This window comes from Furipterus horrens, unplaced genomic scaffold, assembly GCF_987537825.1.
Source record: "Furipterus horrens unplaced genomic scaffold, mFurHor1.1.pri manual_scaffold_17, whole genome shotgun sequence".
In the NCBI taxonomy this organism is placed as follows: Eukaryota; Metazoa; Chordata; class Mammalia; order Chiroptera; family Furipteridae; genus Furipterus; species Furipterus horrens.
This window is the reverse complement of record NW_028327187.1, coordinates 25486489-25508632: the sequence shown is the minus strand read 5'-3', so window position 1 is coordinate 25508632 and position 22144 is coordinate 25486489. Positions and strand designations below refer to the sequence as shown.

Genomic DNA, 22144 nt, shown 5'->3' with positions numbered 1-22144 from the left:
TTTAATAGCACCAATTCTACTCTACTTAACGAATTTATTTTATAACTTGTCCAAAAGAACCTTTGACAATATTTTAATTATTTGACCTTGCCTTTATGATCTGAAGTCACAGCTTTCTCATGAGCGCTGTTTTCATCATCAACAAAATGGGGATAATAAAGTCCAAATGTCAGATAGCAGCAAGGTTTAAATGATAGAGATACATATGGAAGAAGGAGCCTATCTGAAAAATGATCCCTTTTTTCAGTGAGTCTTACTGCCTTGGATCCTGAACCCAAGCTTTTATATCCTGGAGGAGTGTGAATACTAGATGAATCTTCTCCCCAGATAAGAACATGAAGAGGGACAAGAAGGGGAAGACCTAAAGATCACCCGGCTGTGAGAAAGTACCCTACTGATATCCAACACTACTTGACTCATCAGGATATTATCCCTTAACTCTTACCCTACTCTATCCTCTTATCCCCTCTCCCTCTGTTATTCACTTGGTTAAAAATGTTGACTTTACTCAGGGATCATCGAGAATGAGGTGGGCATATAACATTGAAAGAGCCTGGTAAGAGAAGCACAACAGGCATACAAATATGACACCATCTTAAAGCTAATCCTCCTTAATTGAACCTGGACCCAGTCACCCTATTTCCCTCAGAATTGAGAAATTAATAACAAAAAGGGGATATTTATAACAAAGTGAAATGCCTAGCCTATATCACTCCATCTTGTTCAATTCAGCTCTGTTCTCATAGCCTTCAGGATTCTGCTTAGTGTTGTATACAGACATACAAATCATTAGAGGAATTCTGCTTGCTTCAGTTTTACAAAAACAGCCCCTTACCAGAAGGTCCCTCTCCGGAGGAGATAAGGAAAGTTATGTACAAAAATAATGATCATTTATCAAAGATTTGCAGAAACCCTGTGCAAAATCTTTCTCAGACCCCTGCTGGCTCCTGCATGTCTGCAGTTGTCAATCCCATTTCCACTTCCCTTGACATAAAAAGTGTGAACACTGTACTTTCTTAAGATGGATTTGAGGCACCACAAGCTCTTCCATCTTATTGGTAGGGACATTCTTGATCAATTAGTCTTTCCTTACTGCCCCCCAAATGTTGACCTTGCTGAATGAAGGAATACTACTCCTTTAGTGGAAAACAAGGGAGAGGGCCCTGAAATCATGATTGCCTTCATTGTAGAGAAGGATTTTTGGACTTCAAGGACAGCATCTAGTAAACATGGGGTGTTTGGCACCCAACTAAAGACCAGTAATCAGTGATAATAAAAAATAATATAGTTTCTATATATTGATACAGATATATAACCATGCCCATTTGTACAAAAAAAAATTAATCCAGTCCATATACATTTGGAGAGACAGAACTGTCCAACTTAAAGATTAAAGGTTTTAAAAACCTTGAGGTTCAAAAATCTATTCAGTTCAATAATTTAAAATTATTATTAAAATAAATTATTACTCTATTTTTAAAATTTTTATATATTTATTTTTAAAGAGAGGTGAAGGGAGGGAGAAAAAGAGGGAAACATCAATGTATGGTTGCCTCTTGCACACCCCCAACCAGGAACCCAGCCCACAACCCAAGCATGTGCCCTGACTGGGAATTGAACTGGTGACTCCTTGGTTCGTAGTCGGGCACTGAATCCACTAAGCCACACCTAACAATATTGAGTTATGCAGCACATTATCAAACTTCACTGGACAAAACAAAATTATAACTTAATTATGTTGAATTTTTTTCATTCAGCATTTCAAAATTTTAGTTATATTGTTTAATACTGTATGAAATGACCTATACTTAAGACGTCTAATTCCCAGCCAACAGATTTGTGGGGCCACTTTCGCTATATACATAATTGTTCTTTACTCATTATTTACAATTTATAATTTATTTGTTATTCAGCTGATTAAATATAGATTTTAAGATATACCTCAGTTTTCTCCACATATGGCAGAATGGTGACTAAGGACACAGCGAACATTTAACTTGTTTAAACATGTACTGTAATACCTATTATCATTGTGATAATAAGTAATGACTTTCAGTTATGAGAAAGAGATTTACAAGCTAGCAAGTCTAGAAGTAGCAATACACCAAATAATTCAAGAAATCAACCTCAGTAATACAGATGTGTATTTTATTAAAAAAGTTACAAACAGGTGGACTGCAGGGTCATCTTACAAAATGACAAGAATGAAATCTATTGGAAAAATTTTACTTTTACAAATCTTTATAGGTCATTGTTCAATGTTTGTACTTGTTATTTGAGATTTTTACCTTTCATTGATAAAGTTACAGTACATTAGATCCGTAATAGGCTACATGATTTTATTTGCAGAGCCCTACTGCAGTGATTTGAACAACTCCTAAACAGATGCCATAGTAAAGACAACACATATATTGCATTTAATATTAATTTATTTTCCTAATAAGCAACCTGACATGCAATCTATTGAGGAAGCTAAAATAACTTTTGGTCCCTTTTCTTAAAATGTGCTGGAGAAACCACCTTTAAATCACTTTCCCCTGATTCCTGTGATCCTAAGTTAATTCAAGTTAAATTTGCCGCTGAGGTTAATGACAGAGAGGGAGGGAGGGATGAAGGGAGAGAGACAGAGGGGGAGAGAGAAGGGGGAATAAGAATGGGAAAGGAACACTATTTAAAATAATCTATCTTCAGAAAATTTAAATCATCATGAATTACTTGATTCCTTTAGAATTTCACAAAGCTAATAGAAATGAACCACAATCATTTAACTTATTTTGAATTGAGTGTTTGGTTTTAAGTTTGGTATTAAAGTGCAACTTAGATGTTCATTTTAAGCAGTTAAAAATAAGAAACAATGTTTCAATTGCCTCCATCCTTAAAATCTCGCAATAAAATCCAAACTTTAAGATCAAGAGTTCACTTTGAGAGAATTTATCAGGAATCAAATGCAACACGATTTAAAAAAAGGAAATCAAAGTTTAATTAATTTCTACGCAATAATTAATGGTCGTGCTGACCAATAAACCACATGAATGTAGATAGCAGTTTATTTGAACATCACACACAATATAAATTTAAAATTGCCACACCCTTCCATAAACCATCACTGCATATATTAGAGCTTTCCTTGACAAGGTTATTGAGCTATTATTATAGATCAAAAGTATAGTTTTGGTTTGTTTGTTTGCTTGTTTTATTTAGAAGCATGTTCAAATGACTAAAGCTGGGCTCCTAAAATTGAGAACTTTGGTGCAGTAGGTGAGCTGCAGTTATCAACTTCTGCAAATTAAATGTACACAATTAAATCAAATAATCCAACAACAAAATACTGTCAAACTTACAAAATTTTAAAATCATTGCTAGAAAAAGCACTTGTCATGATGTGAAAAACAAACCAAAAGATTACTCTTTATAAGTTTCCTTTCTGCTTCTAAACCTGTGTTACTGATAAAATGTTCAAGTATTCAGACAAAATGTGCTATTAGGTAAACAACATGGAAGGCAATGGCTATTAGAAGCACATTTGGAAAAAAAAAAAAAAAAAAAAAGCCCAGAGACTTGGCGCTCTTTTCCCTCCTGTTACACAGATTTTTTTGTCTCTACTACGAACATGCTTCTTTAAAATAACTAAAAAGCAATTGTGATAGTGCAAGAAAACTTTAACAAATATTGCTTTAAACTATTATTTGGAAAGACAAATATTAAGAACTACAAAGTATATATGATTTTACTTGAATTCAATTTTACATGTGCAGAAGTCTATTAGATGTCAATTACAAGCATGACAGGCAAAGCTGAGCTATCTCTGTTTAGGTATACAATTAATTTACCATGGATACAATATCCCTTTTCAAAGGCATTGGTAAGTAGGTCATAACTAAATTTAGAACTTAACAGAAAGGAAAATGTTACTGCTGCAATTTGATGCTGTAAATGAGATTAACACATGTGAAAACCTAATGGAATCAAATGCTTAAATCTTCAGCTAAATGCTCTACAATCAATTTCAAATATCAGTTGTAACTTTCAGAACATGTTAACTATGAAAACACATCGCAAACTGCACCTGAAGGGATATTTCATCCATATTGGTAAAATGCCATCTTTAGGTTCTTTTTACAACACTGCCACACGTAAACAGTCTCAAAGTATTAACCAATCATTTAAAGGAGAAAGATTTTACAAATAGAATGAAGCACTGGTGCGAGGTAATATACAGAAGTAACCATGTGTTTAAGGCTCAATTTTTCTCCATTATAACTTTCTTTTAAAAGGCATTGAGTAGGTAATACTGAGTTTGAGTATTTAATAAATACAAGTTGAGCACATGATTAAAGAAATCAATTAAAATATTAAAAATTAATTCTTGCATATTAGCCATCAATAAGAACTCAGAAAGCTACAAAAGGACTGATTGATAAAGAATAGATTTTAAACATATGGTAAACGTGCTAAGCATTCCTTTTTAAGGTCAATGGATCTTGAAGGCCAAAGACCTTATGCACTTAATTAGATGTATGGCAACATGCTGTAATAGAGACAGGTTTACCAAGGCTCAGTTCTGCAACCCAGGTTGTAAAGTTCTCCAAAGCAGCATCTGTGCAAATTTCCTCTGAGTTTTATCTGCAATTAATATAAAAATGTCAAAAAAATATAGAAACATAGATTAATGATTAAAATAATCTACACACACGGAAGTAGTACCAGAATAACTATGTTAAGGTGGAATTTTTCTGTATTTTCCATAAATTTAACTTAAAAAGTAATTTTCTGTGGTCCAAAAAATGATGAAAATAGAAACACTCTAATGATGCATTGGATATAATATACTGCATGTATGTAACAACTCTGGTTTATTTTTAAAATAGTACTATATGCTTGTATTATACTTCAGACAATATAAATTTTTTTCTTACTGGTTTAAAAGATATTACAGTATGAAAGTGGTAAATGTTACTTCTACTTTGAATTTGATGTTTATATTTTAATGGAAAATGGTATTAGAATTAAATACCTACTAATTATAAGCTAATTTTACAGTATGCAAAACTTTCCCAAAATATGGGTGTTTTGGTTTTTTTTTTTTTTTTTTTTTTGAGAATTTAAAATACAAAAGTGTCATACCATCAGGTTCCAGCTATTGTGTACCTGCTAGGTGCCCTGACGTGGAACAGATGCTAAGTGACAGCAGTAGTTCTTACTTCCCACTCTGGTCTGCCCTTTTCAGGACATTCGCCCAACCACAGGAACTTCTATGACTGGATATCTCAGTTCTGCACTTACAGTTGTTAGACTTCTGCCTTTCTAATTATTACCAGATGGTGGGGATCTATCATTCAGATATAATATTCTTTAATGGTGCTGGGTCAATAAATAGCTTCTAAGAGAGTGAAATTACATTTGTGTTTACTGTTAAAAAATTGTTAAATAAAACCAGAAACAACGAGTAGACAGCAACTATGAAAGAATGCCAAGTGAAACCAATTTAAGATAATTTAAGGGCTCTACCAATGTTTATACAATGCATAATTTTCATTTCATTTGACAGCTATACTTCTATTTGTATTCAAAAAGCCTGAGAGAATTTATTCGGAGCTATAACATAAAAAGAATTAATTTAAAAAAATATCTCTCTGCTCATTATTGCAATTCAGTCACTTAAACACATTGAGAAAAAGACAAAAATTTACCTCTTTAGAAATTATTCTAAAAATATTTTTCTTCCAGTTAAAATTAAAACGTTTTTGCATTAAAGGACATTGTTAATTAGGACACTGGATATTTAAGTTAGGGCAAGTCCAGTTTCCTCATTAAAATAAGGATAATTCTTTCTCCAAACATTTGGTAAATATCATAAGGTAATATGTGAAAGCACCTTATATGTCAAATATAAGGTAGTTTTTCATTTCTTAACTATGTTATACATTTCTAGAAGAACAGGATTATGTCTTTGGCATCTAAAGACCATTTTATTTTTTTACATTCATCCGAATTTTCATATTTATTTAAACGCAACAGTATTTCATTATATTTGCAATTCTCTGGGAATACTTCTCAGAAATCCACACTAGACTCTCCTCAATTAATATGAATTAATAAGTTTTCTATGAATTTTAATCCACATTTTTCAAATTAAGCAATTACAATGATTTGGGATTTTCAAATATGATTATGTCTGAATAGTGAAAACTGGTAATATGTGATGATTTAATAGTTCAGGCATTCTCTGAAATAAAATTGAGGAAATAGTGATTATTTATTTCTAGACAAAATAAGCACAAGAAATACAAACCAGCTTATTAACCATGATCTACATTCAATAAAAGATAATATATGCATTACTTCCCACCCTCTAAAAGCCTGGCTAACATTTGGTTCATCAATATTCCACAGGATAATACTCCAGTGCAATCAAGAGACATAGATAAATTCCAGGTTATACTCGACAATCTTAATAGGAGGCATACCATTAAACAACGAAGTATTTGTACCAGCTACTTTCAAGAGAGTACTAAATTATATTCTCTGGAGTAATAAATCCTGAATCAAAAGTCTACATTAAGAAAAAGGACAGTCTCTCTCAGATTAGAATTTCACAGAATGTAAAATGTAAATGTTACTGCGTCTCATTGTGACAGCAAAATTTTCAGTGTACTAACAACTCTCATTCATTAAAAAAAAAAAAAAAAAAAAAAAAAACATTCTAGAAGCTTTACAGGCAGCTGGTCAAACTCATACTTTTTAATTCCCAGGATACCACAGATACATTGCAAAAGTATAACTTGCTTCTTGTGAGATTGAACACAAGTGATCTTTGTCCTCGCTCTCAAGTTTCCAGCAAGACACCTAACAAATCTTAACTTTGGAAGCCTCTTCTCAAACTCTTGCATAACTGTTTTCATTTTTTTCTAATTAGATTTTGCTAGGGAAGAGTACAACAAAAATATCAAAGAATAGTCCAAACTTTTTGTTCAGGAAATTATGAAATAGGGTCTCCCCAGTGGGGGAAATTGGTACCTAGGAATACCAAACACAGAAGTGAAAGAACGAATATCATTATTTATGTCAGCATGAAGAAAAAGGGAGATTCTTGATTCAAGACTTGCGCATCATTTCATGTGGCAGCAGAATGCATGGGAGGAAAGGCTTAACAGTTTATAAATGTCTTTTTAGCTTAGCTGCACTTACCATTTCTAAATATAATGGCATTTGTTAGCATTCTTTTTAGTGAATAAAAATATGCAATTGAAATCAATTTTAATTTTTTCCCAGTTTTAGACATATGATATTCTGGGGATTTAACCAAAAAAAATTTTAACTAAATTTCCCTTCCCATTTTTTACTTGACATTTTTGTATCCAAGATAAATAATAGTTATATTGGCAAAACACTAGGATGGATGTTTTGTTAAATATCTTGTTTATCTAATTTGCATAATAATCATAAAGCATAGGGGGGTGGAGTGGGAGGACTAGGTCATTAAAAATGTTCATCTGTCACCCATTAAACACAGAGAGCAAAAGCTGAACCTATGGAATAGAATTCTTGAATGAAAGTGGAACAATGCTTTAAGGAGAACATGCACCCCAAAAGTTTATGGTGAATCCAGGGTAGGAGGGAGGGAGAAGCAATTTCTCTTACGGCCTGACCCTAAAATCTCTTTAAGTTTCAATTAATATAATGAGTTCAATTCTGAGGTCTCAAATATTATGACCACATCCAGTGATAATAAGCAGCCACAATGTGAACCCAATGATCTGATCCTAGCTGCTAACTTCAAGTTAGACAGTATCCAATATTCCCAAGACTATAGCTAATCAAATAAATTTGGGATTATGTTTGTGGTAGAGCAAATTTTTCTTACTGATATTATCTTCTGGATTTTAGAATTCCACTGAGAAGTAATCCCATGAGGGCAATCTTTCTTGTAGTATGGCTACAATACTTCCTCAGTGGCAATTCTCCAACTCCATGATGCAATTTTTGTTAATTCTACTGATGGTTCATTCTAAACCAGAGAGGTAATATAGTAAAACTAAATGGTCACATGCATTTCATTCTATGATAAAAGCCTAATCTTGAGGTTAAAGGAAGCAATTAAAGAGGGAATAGATATGCAAAAAATCACCAGACACCTCCACGCCCAGAGCAGGTATAATTAGGCACCTATCCACTCTGAAGAGTCACAAACTATGAACCTTGTAGGGGTCAGTAAAGATCAGAGAGAATTAGTTGGGTAGAAAGGACAAGGCAACTGTGTTCTTCCTTCTTACCCCAGGGCCATTGCAGGTCTTTATGGTACAACATTACCTCTAAAGCATGCTTCTCCCGCTACATTCAGGACTGCCATGCCACAGGCTCCATTTGAACTGGATGATAATGGAGCGTTGAAAATTATCTACTTTCCCCACTGAAAGTGATATGCAAAATAGGGATGGGGAAAATGTATCTTAACTGGAATTTCTGTAATAGAATTCCATCCCAGTGTTTTACTGATATGATTAACATTTAACTTGGATGAGAAAATGCCAGCATTTTAAAGTACACAATGTGATCTAATGTTCATGATTTTCTCCTCACATTTGCTAACTCCCAAGCGTATCATATCTAATTAAAAGATGGAAAATATCAGAAACAATTGATACCACACATTTATTTAAAAAATTAAAATACTAATCAATTCCACTGTTTAGAAATACCAAAGCCACCTAGACTAAATGACATTAATAAATGGTTCGGCCTTTCAGGAGCCTTTGTTAACATCCTGGGCATTCAGCTGCCATGTGAAATGAAGTGCTATTCTTGAATCAAGAATTTCCCTTTTTCTTTGGGATGACATATATAATGACCTGAGGCTGACATAAATATTGATCTTTGTTCTTTTAGCTTGATTCCTGGTGTTTGGTATTCTTATGCACCATTTACTTTCGTTGGGAGAACCCTTTCCATAATACATAGAGAAAAATAGGATTAAATCTTGCAGATCTTCAAACCATAGTGAAGAACAAATTTTTTATTCCTGTTTTTTTTTTTTTTTTTTTTTTATAACTTTTGTCAATATTGGACAGGGATATAGCAATCTTTGAAAAGTAATCCTTAACAATTGTATTTACCAAAAGAGTATTTACTGAACTGTCACATTTCAGTTATAGCTTCACTTCATTTCCCACCTTCCTTTCAGGGAATCAACAGAGTATTTTAGGATATTACGTATTTTATTCCTTTATGGCATTCCCTCTGTTTGCAATCACCTCTACTCTGCCCCTATACACTCATATCCTATCTATTCTTTAATGCCTTACCCAAATGCTACTACTCCCCAATTCCTCTACAATTAGCAAGCAAGCACAACTACAAACTTTCTGGACCTCAGGTTACAGATTTCCACATGCATCAGGTTCAATCTTATTGAGGAGAGGGGAGGGGAGGGGAGGGAAACTGCATAAAATGCACTTTGTCCTAAAAGATCTTGGTCAGGAAATTCCCTTAAGTATTTTCAGAAATTTAGCGGTTCTTAGGAGAAATTTTGCCCCCTAGGAGACATTTAGCAATGTCTGGAGATGTTCTTGTTTGTCACAATTTAGAGGTGGGGAGAATGCTACTGATATCTAGTACAGGGATGCTGCTAAATATCTTACACCCCGCCCCCAACAAAAAGCCCAGAATGTTGAGAAACAGTTTTGACTGGATGTGGACTCTCCTCTCCCTGATCCCCGAAAGCACTGTGACCTACGTCTTTTTTAGTATTATGAGATTAACAAAACACCCATCATTCTCAACAACCCATATACATAACAAAATAGCCATCTGTCAATTATACACACCATCTCAGAGGAGCTATGATGTAGTTAGTAAAAGCAAAATAGGACTGCAACACTGACCCAGGTTTCTATTATACTGCTGCTGCAAGTAAAAGAGGTCCTTCAATGCACTTGATGGCAGGCTACTCAGGTCAGTAAGGAAACCAGTCATGAAAGCAGTACATAAAGAATCTGGCCTTGAATCCAAATTCACACTACAATTACTGGCAGTGAGAGGTTGAAAGGTGAGGAAACAATCCTGGGAACCACGCAGACAGACAGGTGTTTGGCAAGAGACTGGTGACCCAAATTGAAAGGTGGAAAGAAATAAATGTGAGGAATTATCACAAGCAATTCTTAGTGCATTAATAAATTTTCTCTTTCAATTAAGAGCAATCAACTTACAACAATCACAGTCTTTCTGAGTTACTGGTGTCTTATTATTTCTAACTGGAACAAGGTAGTCTTCTAAATATTAAGGATAAGCACTTCTCAAATCAATTTTACTTACCAGAGTTTGATATTCAATCTAGGTCTGGGACTGACAGACTTCAGGCTTCATGATTCAAGCTACAGGGTTCAGAATCTATCACCTATGACTAAATAATGAGCAAGCAAGCACAACCACAAACTTTCTGGACCTCAGGTTACAGATTTCCACACACATCAGTTCAATCTTGCTTGATAGAAATAAAGGAAAGAAAAGGAAAAGGAAAAGGAAAAGGAAAGGAAAGGAAAAGGAAAGGAGAAGTGCATTTTATGCACTTTGTTCTAAAAGATCTTGGTCAGGAAATTCCCTTAAATATTTTCAGAAATTTAGCTGATTATATATTTTATTTAAAGGGTCGCATTTTCAATACTGTATTCTGTTTAAAAAATGAAAACCAAACAAAAGACTACACAGGCAACTTGACCCATTATAAAAAAATGAGCAATTATTGGTATATTTTCTGATTTCTTTATACATTAGTAAACAAAAAAGTGTAAACAGAATTGGCTTGAGATATTAAAAATATTTAATCATTCTTGTAGGTAACCAAATGGATTAAAAACAATTTAGTCACAAAATTTACAAAAGAAAATAAACTCAGAAATAACCCAGAAAAAGAAAGACTTAAAAATAGCTTTAGAAATTGCCCATTTTCCGATATGACTGAGACAATTGCCCCTCTATATGTATGAGACCAATTTTATTCTGTTTACTTTATATAGGTGTCTATAATAATGATGGAAAGAAAATTGGGAACGTTTGTGGGAGTTGGTTAATTTTTCATAAAAATTATAAAATTAAAATGTGTAAACGTGTCATTTACCCAATTAAAAGTGTGAGACAGAGAAATAGAGCATAATGGTGAAAGTATAATCACTATGCAGAACTGGTTCAAACTTGAAGCTGGCTTACAGTTTAAGAAGAGAGATTACGGAAACAAGAACATGAGACTCGATCACCTAGATATGCCTGTTCCTACCTCAAAGGACTATACTGTAAGCGTGACACTATCATCAAAACATATGCTGGAATACATTCTGAACAGTGACTTTATAAGGTGTAGCTAGGTATAAGAAAACAAATGATTTTCTATCACATTCCAGTATGCTGGTATGAGTGAAAGCATTTTGAATGAAGCACTGTGGTCATCCTTCCTTCTCAAAGATGATACTACCTGACAGAAAATCTTGTCAGAAAAGATAAATTAGGGACTATAAATCTTTTGTCCAGGGAGCACATAGGAATCCAGACCTTTGATTAGGAATCACCACTGTGATCTGAAGTGCCTGTTGCCATTTGCAATACTGCCCCCTACACTTGAGGTCAGTCTTGGCTCAAAATAATCAATTCCATTCCTGATGTTGTTGGGCATGTCTGGCATTTGCTGTGTTTCTCAGTCATCCAGGCTATTAGTTGTTTTATCTCACTATCTAACTGTTTAAGTGAGATTATCTGTCCAATTACAATATACATTTAAAAATCATGATATGAATAAAATAATCTTGTTTTAAGGCTCAATAAGTTTTATATAACAACGTTTTCATTCATTTAAAAAACTTTTAATAAGTTATCATTTGACTCAATGAAAAGTTAAAAGGGTTTGTTATTATTTTTATTAACTTTGTTATTTATTAAAATTAATAAAAATGTTTCCTGGGTGGGACTGTTCCTTCTAACACATCACAGACGATTTTGCTAGATTCTCATTTGGACCATATATTCATAATAAAGTCAAGGTACATTGTAGCACTATAATTTGCTATTATCAGAGGTAACTTAAGTCCCTCAAGTGCCAGGTACAGATGAACCTGATTAAATAATCATCCTGTTAAATCAAGCATTTTGGTAATTAGTAAATTGATTATTTCAATTATAGCAGCTCTCTAGCCCAGGATAGAAAAGTGTAGAAAACAAAACTAATCATCTTCTGAAATTATTACTGGATGCTTTCCTGTGCATTCTGAAAGCTAAATCACCAAAACACTGAAAAGGTGTATTATCCTTTAACTCACCTCTCTCCAAAGGAATGTTATCAGTCCAGCAGAGAGAGAATAGTGACTCAGTTTAAAAAATCTTGTGGTGGGAATACAATAATTTCTTACCTTTGTTTTCCTTATCTATATTTTTCAGATTTTCCGCATTGAGTGTTGACTATTTTGTGCAAAGGGAAATGTTATTTAAAAAATACAAAAATTTAAGATAGCGCAATGTATATAAATATTAACCAGCTTTGTTATACTTGATCAAAACAAAACATTCTCTGATTCATAAGATTCCATCAATGACTAACCTGCTCGGTATGGCCATGATTGAGGTTATCTTTTTTACTGGACAACACAAGTTGTACAACACTGATCTTGCTTCTCGGGCAGGGATGAATAGTTCATTTGTCTGACGATCTCAGCAAAAAGTTCATCCACCATTGATTTACTTTTTGCCGATGTCTCCATGAAAGGACAGCCCCATTCTTGAGCCAGTGCTCTGCCTTCTGAAGACATAACCTCTCTTTCTGGTTCCAGATCCACTTTATTTCCTACTAGGATTAGTGGGACTTTTTCATATCTCTTCACTCTGACAATCTGATCTCTCATTGGCTTGATATCCTATTCAAACAATCAAAAGAGAAAGAAAAATTATGCTGTTTGCAAAACTAGAAATATAACAATATCAGAAGAACTCATCCCTCAGTGAGTATAGAACGCTGAGTTAAAAAACAAAACAAAACAACGTAGCCCATATGAGAAGGCAACCATTTCATGTTTCTCTCTCCACCCGACTTCTCCCCTCCCCCCCTCATCTCCTCATCTCCTCTCTCTCTCCCTCTTCCTCTCTCCTTCTTTTAAAAGCAACGAAAAAATGTCCTGGGGTAAGGATAAAAATAAATAAATAAACCTCACACCCAAACAGAGAAAATGTCATTTTCTCCAGTAAAGTAGAAACTAGATCCTTTCCACAGACCCTACTTGCTGGGCTTTTGTCAAGAATATTAAATGTAGGTTGCACGTTTACTTTCCGATTCATTTAATCACTTCTTTCCCACAGTTTATACTTATTTAAAAAGTAAGTTGCCAAATATGATGAATCCATTCATACATTAAGGTGTTTGGCCATCTCCTTAAACCTGCCAGCTTGTCATCACTCCTCCTAACACCTGATATCCTAGCACAGGATTGAAGCAACTATGCATTTCTAGCCATTTAGCAAGAGCACTTGAGAGAAAGTGTTTAAGGTGGAAACAAAAATACTGTGTCATGCCTAGAAGACCAATATTAAAAATATTTATATACTTACATGTTTCATTTTAAATTTAATGGTATACTTTTATCCCATTAAAATCAAATACCTTAAAATACACTTAAATATAATAACAACTATTATAACAATGAACAATTCCTGGGATCCACAGCAGGCAGGAATATGGGAAAAAGTCATACTTTTCTTTGCCTACATTTGGGTTTACAACTTGAATTTTCTCCTAGTGTATTACTTTTTTAAAATTACAATTAATTACAGAAGATAAGAGCCTTAGCAATTCTCTAGTATCATGAACTTTTGGGGGGGGATTGGATAGACAGTATTATAGACTTAATAATAACATTACAATTTTTTTTGATTTTTCATAAAAGGTTAAACTTAAATATAAATGTGTGCTAATTTAAATAGTTATAGTAAACAGCATATTCACGTGTCAGATGTCGAAAAAGAAGGAACTGTGAAAATATACAAAAACATAGTTATTTCATATTTGCAACAATTTTATTTGGTCATGTAACAATTCAGTCTTCTAGGTTAAGCTTCATTTCCCTGTATTTCATAAAAATCCAAGTTCAGCTGAGAATCCAAATTTACGGCACTTGGCTTTAAAAGAGTTGAAATAATGGCAGATTTTTCACTCCCTACTTATGGCTATAAGAGAAGTAGATATAATTGAAATCTTATGAAAATCTCTTCAAAAGACTTCCAGCCTCTAGAGAGTCAGCTAATAAAATAACAAATCTCAGAAAGAAAATGCCTGCCAAATCGCACCTTTGGTACTCTTGGGAGGAAAATGTGTTTACAATACTATTTTTTGGAATTTAAGCCTACATAAGGTGAACTTGAGTTTGGTCAGTCTAACTTTGAGTAATTTACCCAGAACTTATTATCTTTAAAAGAAAAAAATCCTGAAGTGCTACATCTGGTTACTGAAAAAGTTCTCTATAGTACTTTAATTTAAAATACTAAGAAAACTGGAATTAGCACATTGACTTGACTAAAGCACTTAATGTCTCCTAAATAAGAAACATTAAGTGAACACCTTTAAATACAGAAAAATATCCATTTCCTAAATCAATGGAGGTCAATATAATGGGTCAATATGAGGTTATTTTCAGGGAATAAATAGCAACATTTATCACATCTCTGAAAATAATGTTAAACCCAGTGGAGAACAGGACAGAGTTTCCAAGGAAACTGGACCATCTACAGTTTGGCCACCCAGCCAAGGTTAGATATCTGCACTTAAGTGTTTCCAGGTCCATGTATTTTCTATAAATATTGTCAGTGTTATCAGAAACAATTTGGATAACTGCAGAAAAGAAGGGTCATTTTACATTTTTGCTGGTTACTAATTCTAAGCACTAGTCTGTTCAATTAATAACATTTCCTTCGCATGCCCCAAGTAAGTAAAATGCGTAGAAGGTAGGTCTTGAGTTCATCTTGCAGCACGGAAGATTTATGAATCTGGTTAAGAAACTTGGGTGAGCAGAGAGAAGGGGGTGGGGGAAACAGCCACAGAGGAGGTGTATGTGCAACAGATATTTGGCTCCAAATAGTTTTCCCTCCAAAGTGCTCTGTGTAACCAAGATTATTTGTTAGTGCTGATTGGTTGAATATATTAATCAATACTTGTTGAAATGAACAAGCATCTTCAGAAGGTTATATTCCAAGCTAAATATACACGGACTGATATGTTACTTTTTCACTTTTCTTTGACTTAAAAATAACTAAAATATTTGTGGACGGTTGTTACTTTACTACTCTCTATAGAAACAACCCAATATATTTCCATGCGAGGGGTAACCTCAAAAATGCGCCATGTCTAACTTTCAAAAGCAAAAGATAGTCATTAACGCACGGTTCAAGCAAACCAGAAGTAAAAGTAGAATTACCACACCCCCTTTTAACAAATTACAAGACTTGGTTTGGTTACCTGAAAAGACTGTTGATTAACGAGACTATAAACCAGGATGAAACCTTGGCCGTTTTTGATGTAGAGATCTCTCATGGAGGCAAACTGCTCAGTTCCTGCGGTGTCCAGAATTTCCAGCACCGACGGGGAAGAGTCCACTTCGATCTCTTTGCGGTAGAAATCTTCAATGGTGGGGTCATATTTCTCAATGAAAGTCCCAGTGACAAACTGCACAGTCAGGGCCGATTTGCCAACCCCTCCGCTCCCTAACACCACTACCTTGTATTCCCTCATGAATCTCACCTTCACCAACTCCTACACGAGGGAAGAAAAATAAAGCCCCGCTAGCTGCTGCACGGCTTGGGGAGGCAGAAGGTGGGCGGAAAACTGCGAACTGAGGAGGAGAGCAGAGAAGAGGGCCCAACCGGAGAAGAAGAGGAAGTTAAAGGCGGGGGAGGGGAAAGAGCGAAGTGTCAGGGTGGGTGGGGATGGGATGGTAATGTCCCTCCTATAGGAACTGAAGCCCAGGCAGGGGGCGTGGGGAGGAGGGCGCGCCTGGAGAAGCCCAGCGAGGGTGGGGAGATGAAACACGCCCCTCTGAGGCAAGGGCTGGAGGCCGCAGATCTGGGGGCCCTCGCGGGCAGGCGGGCGACGGGGGAGCTCGCAGCCAGGGGCTGTCCCACTCCTCCGCCCTTCACACAAAGGGGCCCTGGGACCCCGCTTCCTGCTCTAGCAGCTGAGCGGGCCCAGGCCTCTGGGCTCCGCGCCCGTCACTGCCGCCGGGCGGGTCTTTGGGCCGCGGCTCCCTCGGGCGTCGTCGGCCTATGATGAGAGAAGGGCGCACATTACCCGCCTGACCCCCGCCCGCCCCAAAACTAGCAGCCCTGGCTTCCGCCTCCCCCAACTCCTCCCGCCCCCGAGACCTGACAGTCTCAGCTGCCGCCGCCGCCGCCGCTTACCCCGCTATCCTCACCCGCCCGGCAGTCCCGGAGAGGTCTCCGTCAAGCCAAAGCCATGGTCATGGGACGGTTTCTAGCTCTCACCGCCGCCCCAGCGCTGCTATTCGCAGAGGTGAGAGGGGTGGGTGCCGTCCTGGCGGCGGCGGCCGCAAAGACTCCAGGCGAACCCACCTCTTTTTTTTTCTTCACCCACCCCCCACCCCCCACCCCCAGAACACACCCGGAAGGGTTTCCCTAACACACCGGCTGAGGTGCCCCAGTTCCCCGAGACTGTACTGTATCACTTCCGGTGGGGAAAGTCCCACCTCTTTGGAGCAAGACTGATGGCGCTGAGGCCGTGCCCTGCTGAGCGAGGTAGCTGGGGACTGTTTCTGGTCCGTGCTATGGACTTGGCAAAGGGCCTCTCCGAGAATCTGCACCAGCCATCCTTTCCCCGCCGGCCCGCAGTTGCTGCTTGTGCGGCTGCTGTTGACAGCCCCACCCCCAAAGCCTTTGAAGCCCATCTGCATCTCAGCCGCCCTTAGCCCCGCCTGAGGACTTGATCAGCTCATTGGCCTGTGCAGGACAGTCAGTAATAATCTAACGACCGGGAGAACCCCATACATCCCTGGACTAGAAGTGGCAGGGAGAACAAAACAGCCAAGAAAATTGATTCTTTTTGCTGGTATTTCTTCCGCTTGAATTTTTTTTTCCTAAGAAACGTGTGCAAACTACCCTTAGACGTCACTATTGCTCTAATTTCATATGTGGTGTGTTTTACTTAGCTGTCCCTGACAAATAATTAAATATACACTACCTTTATCATCTGGCAAATCTACCTTGACTCTACCAGCAAATGCCAAAGGCACTCCTCTTTCTTATGACTAGGCTCAGAAAACAAAAGGATTATAAGTAGACTTGGCAGGTACTCTTAACTCAGCTTTGCCTCCAATTCACTCCAACAGCTTCACAGCAGGAAAGGAAACCAATATTCAGGGAAGGGTTGATTGGAAATTGTTTATTCCTGCAGACTAACTTATTTTATTCTTTAATTTTCTGCATGCCCAGCAATTTGCATGGCTGGCTTTTCCTCATTAAAATTTGTTTTAATATCCATCCTTCACAGTCATTGAAATTCAAAAGGGAAGAACTCTGGTGTTAAACAATGTTTCTATTTTTAGATAAAATTGGTACTTCTTACATATCTTTCTGCCAACTTTCTATTTGTAAACTTTGTGTCACATCCACAGGCCCAGAAAACTAGATTTTATTTTAGGCATGTCACTCCCTTTTTGAGTCAAGCATGCACCCAAAAACCTGTGAGACTTGTTGGCCAGTCAGCTTAAATTGACTCCGAATTCCTTACCTGCAAGCCCTAATGGTCAGAATGTATAAAAATATTACCAATCCCAAGTTGTTAGATATTAGAAAACAAGTGAATCACAGTAGTGTGAAGAAGTCCTACGGTGTCTCTCCCTGAGTACTCCTCCAATGTCACTTACAGTATCCCAAAGACAATTTAGTTGAATTTCTCCGCCTAGAACTGGTGCAATCAGTCCAGCGAAGTCTCCAGCTCTGGCTCCAGCTGGCCCTAGTCTAACCTGATATCTGAGGCACGCCCTCTGCTGGAAGAAGTTTGGTCTATGAGTTATGAATTTCCCCATAGGTCACTCTCCTTCCACACGTGCTGTTGCCTGATTTGGAGTTCTGCTGCCCATCCCCATGTCTAACTGTTTCCAGACCGTCTGGTGGAATCCACAGTGCTGCACCAGCCATTCTTGTAACTTAGTGTAGAAATTCCTCTTCTGATCTAGCAGTATTGAGCAGTCATGGTAAGTTTCTTCACTGTTACTAAACTGCCAAAACAGAGAGCTCTTCTTTCTCAGGTCATCCCATGTGTTAGCAACTCTAATAGCTCTGAATGTGATGGCCAAAGTATTGGAGAGGATTCTTTGTTTCTCTGCACAGAAAACATACTCCTCCCGTCAGTACAGAGTCCTTTTGGGTCACTCTCAGCAACTATAGGGTTGATACATGTCATACTCAATCTAAAGATCCTTCTAAACTTTCTTAGGAAGGAGATTCATTAGATCAGTGTTTAGGAAAGCAAAGAATTGGAAGTAATTTAAATGTCTCCCAATAGGTGATCAAAAATAATAATGTGTGTCTGTACACTCACAAAATGGGATACTATGCAGCTATTTAAAAAAGAGGAGTAGATTTGGAAGTGCCAATATGAAAAAATGGCCAAGGTATATATTGTAAGGTTGAAAAAGAAAACCAAAATACAGAATATATAGTTGCTCCCATTTATGTAAAATATGTAGGAATGTATACAATATATAGTTATAGCCATTACAATCTGAAACAGTCATTAATTATTGGTGAGGGGTATTATGAAAGGACTTTTATTCATATTACTTTAATTTTTAAGCAATAATCAGGTATTACTGAGAAAAGGAAATAAATATAATTTTATACTATTTTTAAAGGAGAAACAAAAGAAAGTTGTTCAAAAAACAATATCCTGATTGTCTAGGGGTCTATACACAGGGTCTGCCCAATTTAAACAAACTCCCTACCCCTACCTCTCTTTCCTTCACCAAACATCTCTATACTTAGAGAAGTATTTTCACATATATTATCTCATTAGACTCCAGTTGTTCGCCAGTCTACTTTTATTAGGCAATAAGAGTGTAAAGACCAATTAGAACAGCACCGCCTGGCAGTTGAAAGCCAAGGGCTCTGAACTAAGGCAGACAGGTATTTAAACAGCAGCTCCCCCACCTCCTAGCTGTGGGACCTCAAGCACGTGATTTCACCCATCTGAGCCTCTAACTCTTCACCTGTAAAATGGAGCTAATCATTTAATATGAGAATATAAGTATTATATGTAAAATGCTTAGCACATTACCAGGTTCATTATGACCCTTTAATAAGTGCTAGCTATTTGGTTTTAAAGAGTGTTATTTTTAATGCTTAAAGTGCTATTTTTAAAAAATCAACTGACACAGAGAGGAAAACAAAACTTAAAAAGTCCAAATACTTTCAAATGACACAAAAATAAAATAATTACTCTTTCTAAAGGTATCTATTGTTAAAATGCTTCTTCTACAATATTTCCTTTCAGGGGAAAAATGTTGTTTATATGCCAGTATATCTATCAACCTGTCTTCTATATATACTTTTGAAAATCACTACAAAAGTAATCTCACTATACACACCATTATGCACCTTGCTTTTTTGCACTTACTACTATATCTTTGTGATTTTTTTGTTTCAGAACGTATAGATCTACCTCATGTTTTTAATGGCTGAACCATGATTTAGTCAACCAGTTCCCTGCTTAAGGGCACTGGTTGCTTCTAGTTCTTTATACTGAATATCTTCCACACAACCTGTAACTTTAGCAGCTAATACTTAAGGTGAATTTCAGTACCTCAATGATCAAAACAACTGATTCTTGCATTTAAAATCCTTCTAGTAAATATCGCCAAATTGTCCTTCAGAAAGATGAAACCAATTTACATTTCTACCAACACAGTATGGCTGTAACTGTTTCTTTATCATCTCACCCTAGGCATTATTAATTTTAGTAGTTTATAACTATTGTTACTTGCTTTAGAATATTTTCAAAACTAACAAATGTAGGGTACGGTTATAAAAGAGATTTGGACTTCAGAGCCAGATAGTCTTAACATTGCCCTTTGCCAGCTAGCTCTCCATTCCCTGACTTGTAAAGTTGCACATAATAGCTATTATCTAGCTTATGGGTGTCCTTTGAAGAATAAGTGAGACCATCCATTCAAAGCACTTAGCCTCCCAAACACTGACTGCTTAATAAATGTAAACTGCTTAAATAATAACTTTCCACTACCAAGGTTCAAAGATAGGGGGAGCATAATTTTTCTGGAGAGTATGTCCTCTAGATTCAGAAATTTTGCTTTAATTCTGCATTAACCTCCACTCAAAAACAACTATTGCTTAGGCAATCATTTTCAAAAACATAGCCAATTTTTACCCTAATTTGGAGAAATCTTGGGGTATAAACTATATACAGAATACAGAAGTTACAGGTACAGACTTATGTCCAAGATGGAGGTGTAGGTAGACATGCTTTGCCTCTCACACAACCATAACAAGGATCATAACTAACTTTAAAACAAAAAAACAACCAGAAATATCAGAAAACTGAACTCTACAGAAGTCTAACAACCAAGGATTTAAAGAAAAAATTCATCCAAACAGGTAGGAGGGGCAGAGACAGGGAGCTGGGGTGGAGAGGACGAGATGTGGTGCCAGCGAGGCAGTGGGGGCAAGGCAATGGTCAGCAGAAGGGTTGGCCCTGCAGTCACATGTGGTGGATAGAATCCAGGAGGGTCACGTGGGGAGTGATCCTAGTCCTAGGCCAGACTGTGCAGCCCAGGGTTTCTGTGCCAGGAAAATAAAACCTCTTAGCTTCTGGCTATGAAAACCAGTGGGGATTGGGGCAGTGAAACTTCCTGTCTCTCAAGCGAGTCCATTTAGAGGACCCCCATCATCCTAGAACATATGCAAACCCATCAACTGTGGAACCACAAACAGGGGAACAGCTAGAGGGGCACCAGTTTCATATGGGAAGTAGGTAAAATGACTGAAAAGGGGGAGAGAGATGAGAAAGTGGGTTTGTTCCCTCTCTGAATCCTGCCCCAAATACAGCACGACAAAGAGGTGAAACGGGTCACCTTGCACTGACGAATACATAATGTTTCACCTCTTACAATATAATAGAGGTACCAAGACATGGAGTCAAAGCAGCTCTACCTAATACACAGAAACAAACACAGGGAGGCTGCCAAATTGAAGAATCAAAAAAAAAAAAAATGGCCAAAATGAAAGAACAGATCAAAACTCCAGAAAAAAAAAAAAAAAAAACTAAGCAAAAAGGAGAAAGCTAACCTATCAGATGCAGAGTTCAAAATATTGGTGATAAGGTGCTCAGAGAACTGATTGAGTATTGCAAAAAATAGGGAAGAAATGAAGACTACATTAAGTGAAATAAAGAAAATTCCACAGGGAACCAATAGTGAAAAGAAGGAAGCTGGGGTTCAAATCAATGAAATGGAACATAATGAAGAAATAAACAGTCAACCAGGACAGAATGAAGAAACAAGAATTCAAAATAAAACAAGGAGAGAATAAGAAGACTCTGGGACATCTCCAAAAGTGCTAACATCTGAATCATAGGGATGCCAGAAGGAAAAGAAGAAGAGCAAGAAACTGAAGACTTCTTTGAAAAAACAATGAAAGAAAACTGCTAATTTGGTGAAGGAAATAAACATACAAGTCCAGGAAGCACAGAGAGTCCCCAACAAGTTGTATCCAAAGAGGACCACACCAAGACACATCATAATTAGAATGCCAAAAGTTAAAGATAAAAAGAGAATCTTAAAGGAGCAAGAGAAAAGAAGATAGTTACCTTCAGGGCATTTCTCATAAGACTATCAGCTGACTTCTAAAAAGAAACTTTGCAGACAAGAAGGGACTGGCAAGAAGTATTCAAAGTGATGAAGAGCAAAGACCTAGAACCAAGATTACTCTATCCTGCAAAGCTATCATTTAAAATGGAAGGGCAAGACAGATTATAGAAGATGGTGGATGAGTGAGGAGAGGCTGCCCTTGCTTGTTACCGAGACTGGTCTATAGTTTCAGCTGAATGTGAACAGAGCATTTGTTAACATCTGGATACTGGCGGGAGTTGAGCCTT

General features: G+C 36.7%; 1 protein-coding gene across 2 annotated transcripts; it reads right to left on the bottom strand.

Annotated features, from left to right (window-relative positions):
• Positions 1–2126: 2126 nt before the first annotated feature.
• On the bottom strand, positions 2127–16585 carry RAP2C (RAP2C, member of RAS oncogene family). 2 transcript variants are annotated; one of them, XM_090264976.1, is made up of 4 exons: positions 16420–16585; positions 15482–16282; positions 12581–12893; positions 2127–4623 (listed from the first exon to the last, which is right to left on the bottom strand). In XM_090264976.1, the coding sequence occupies exons 2-3, from the start codon at positions 15752–15754 to the stop codon at positions 12615–12617; spliced, it is 552 nt and encodes a 183-aa protein (XP_090121102.1). In that variant the 5' UTR covers positions 15755–16282; positions 16420–16585; the 3' UTR covers positions 2127–4623; positions 12581–12614. The 2 variants fall into 2 exon arrangements, with proteins under 2 accessions (XP_090121102.1, XP_090121101.1); XM_090264975.1 differs by having other exon boundaries at positions 16434–16585.
• Positions 16586–22144: the final 5559 nt, after the last annotated feature.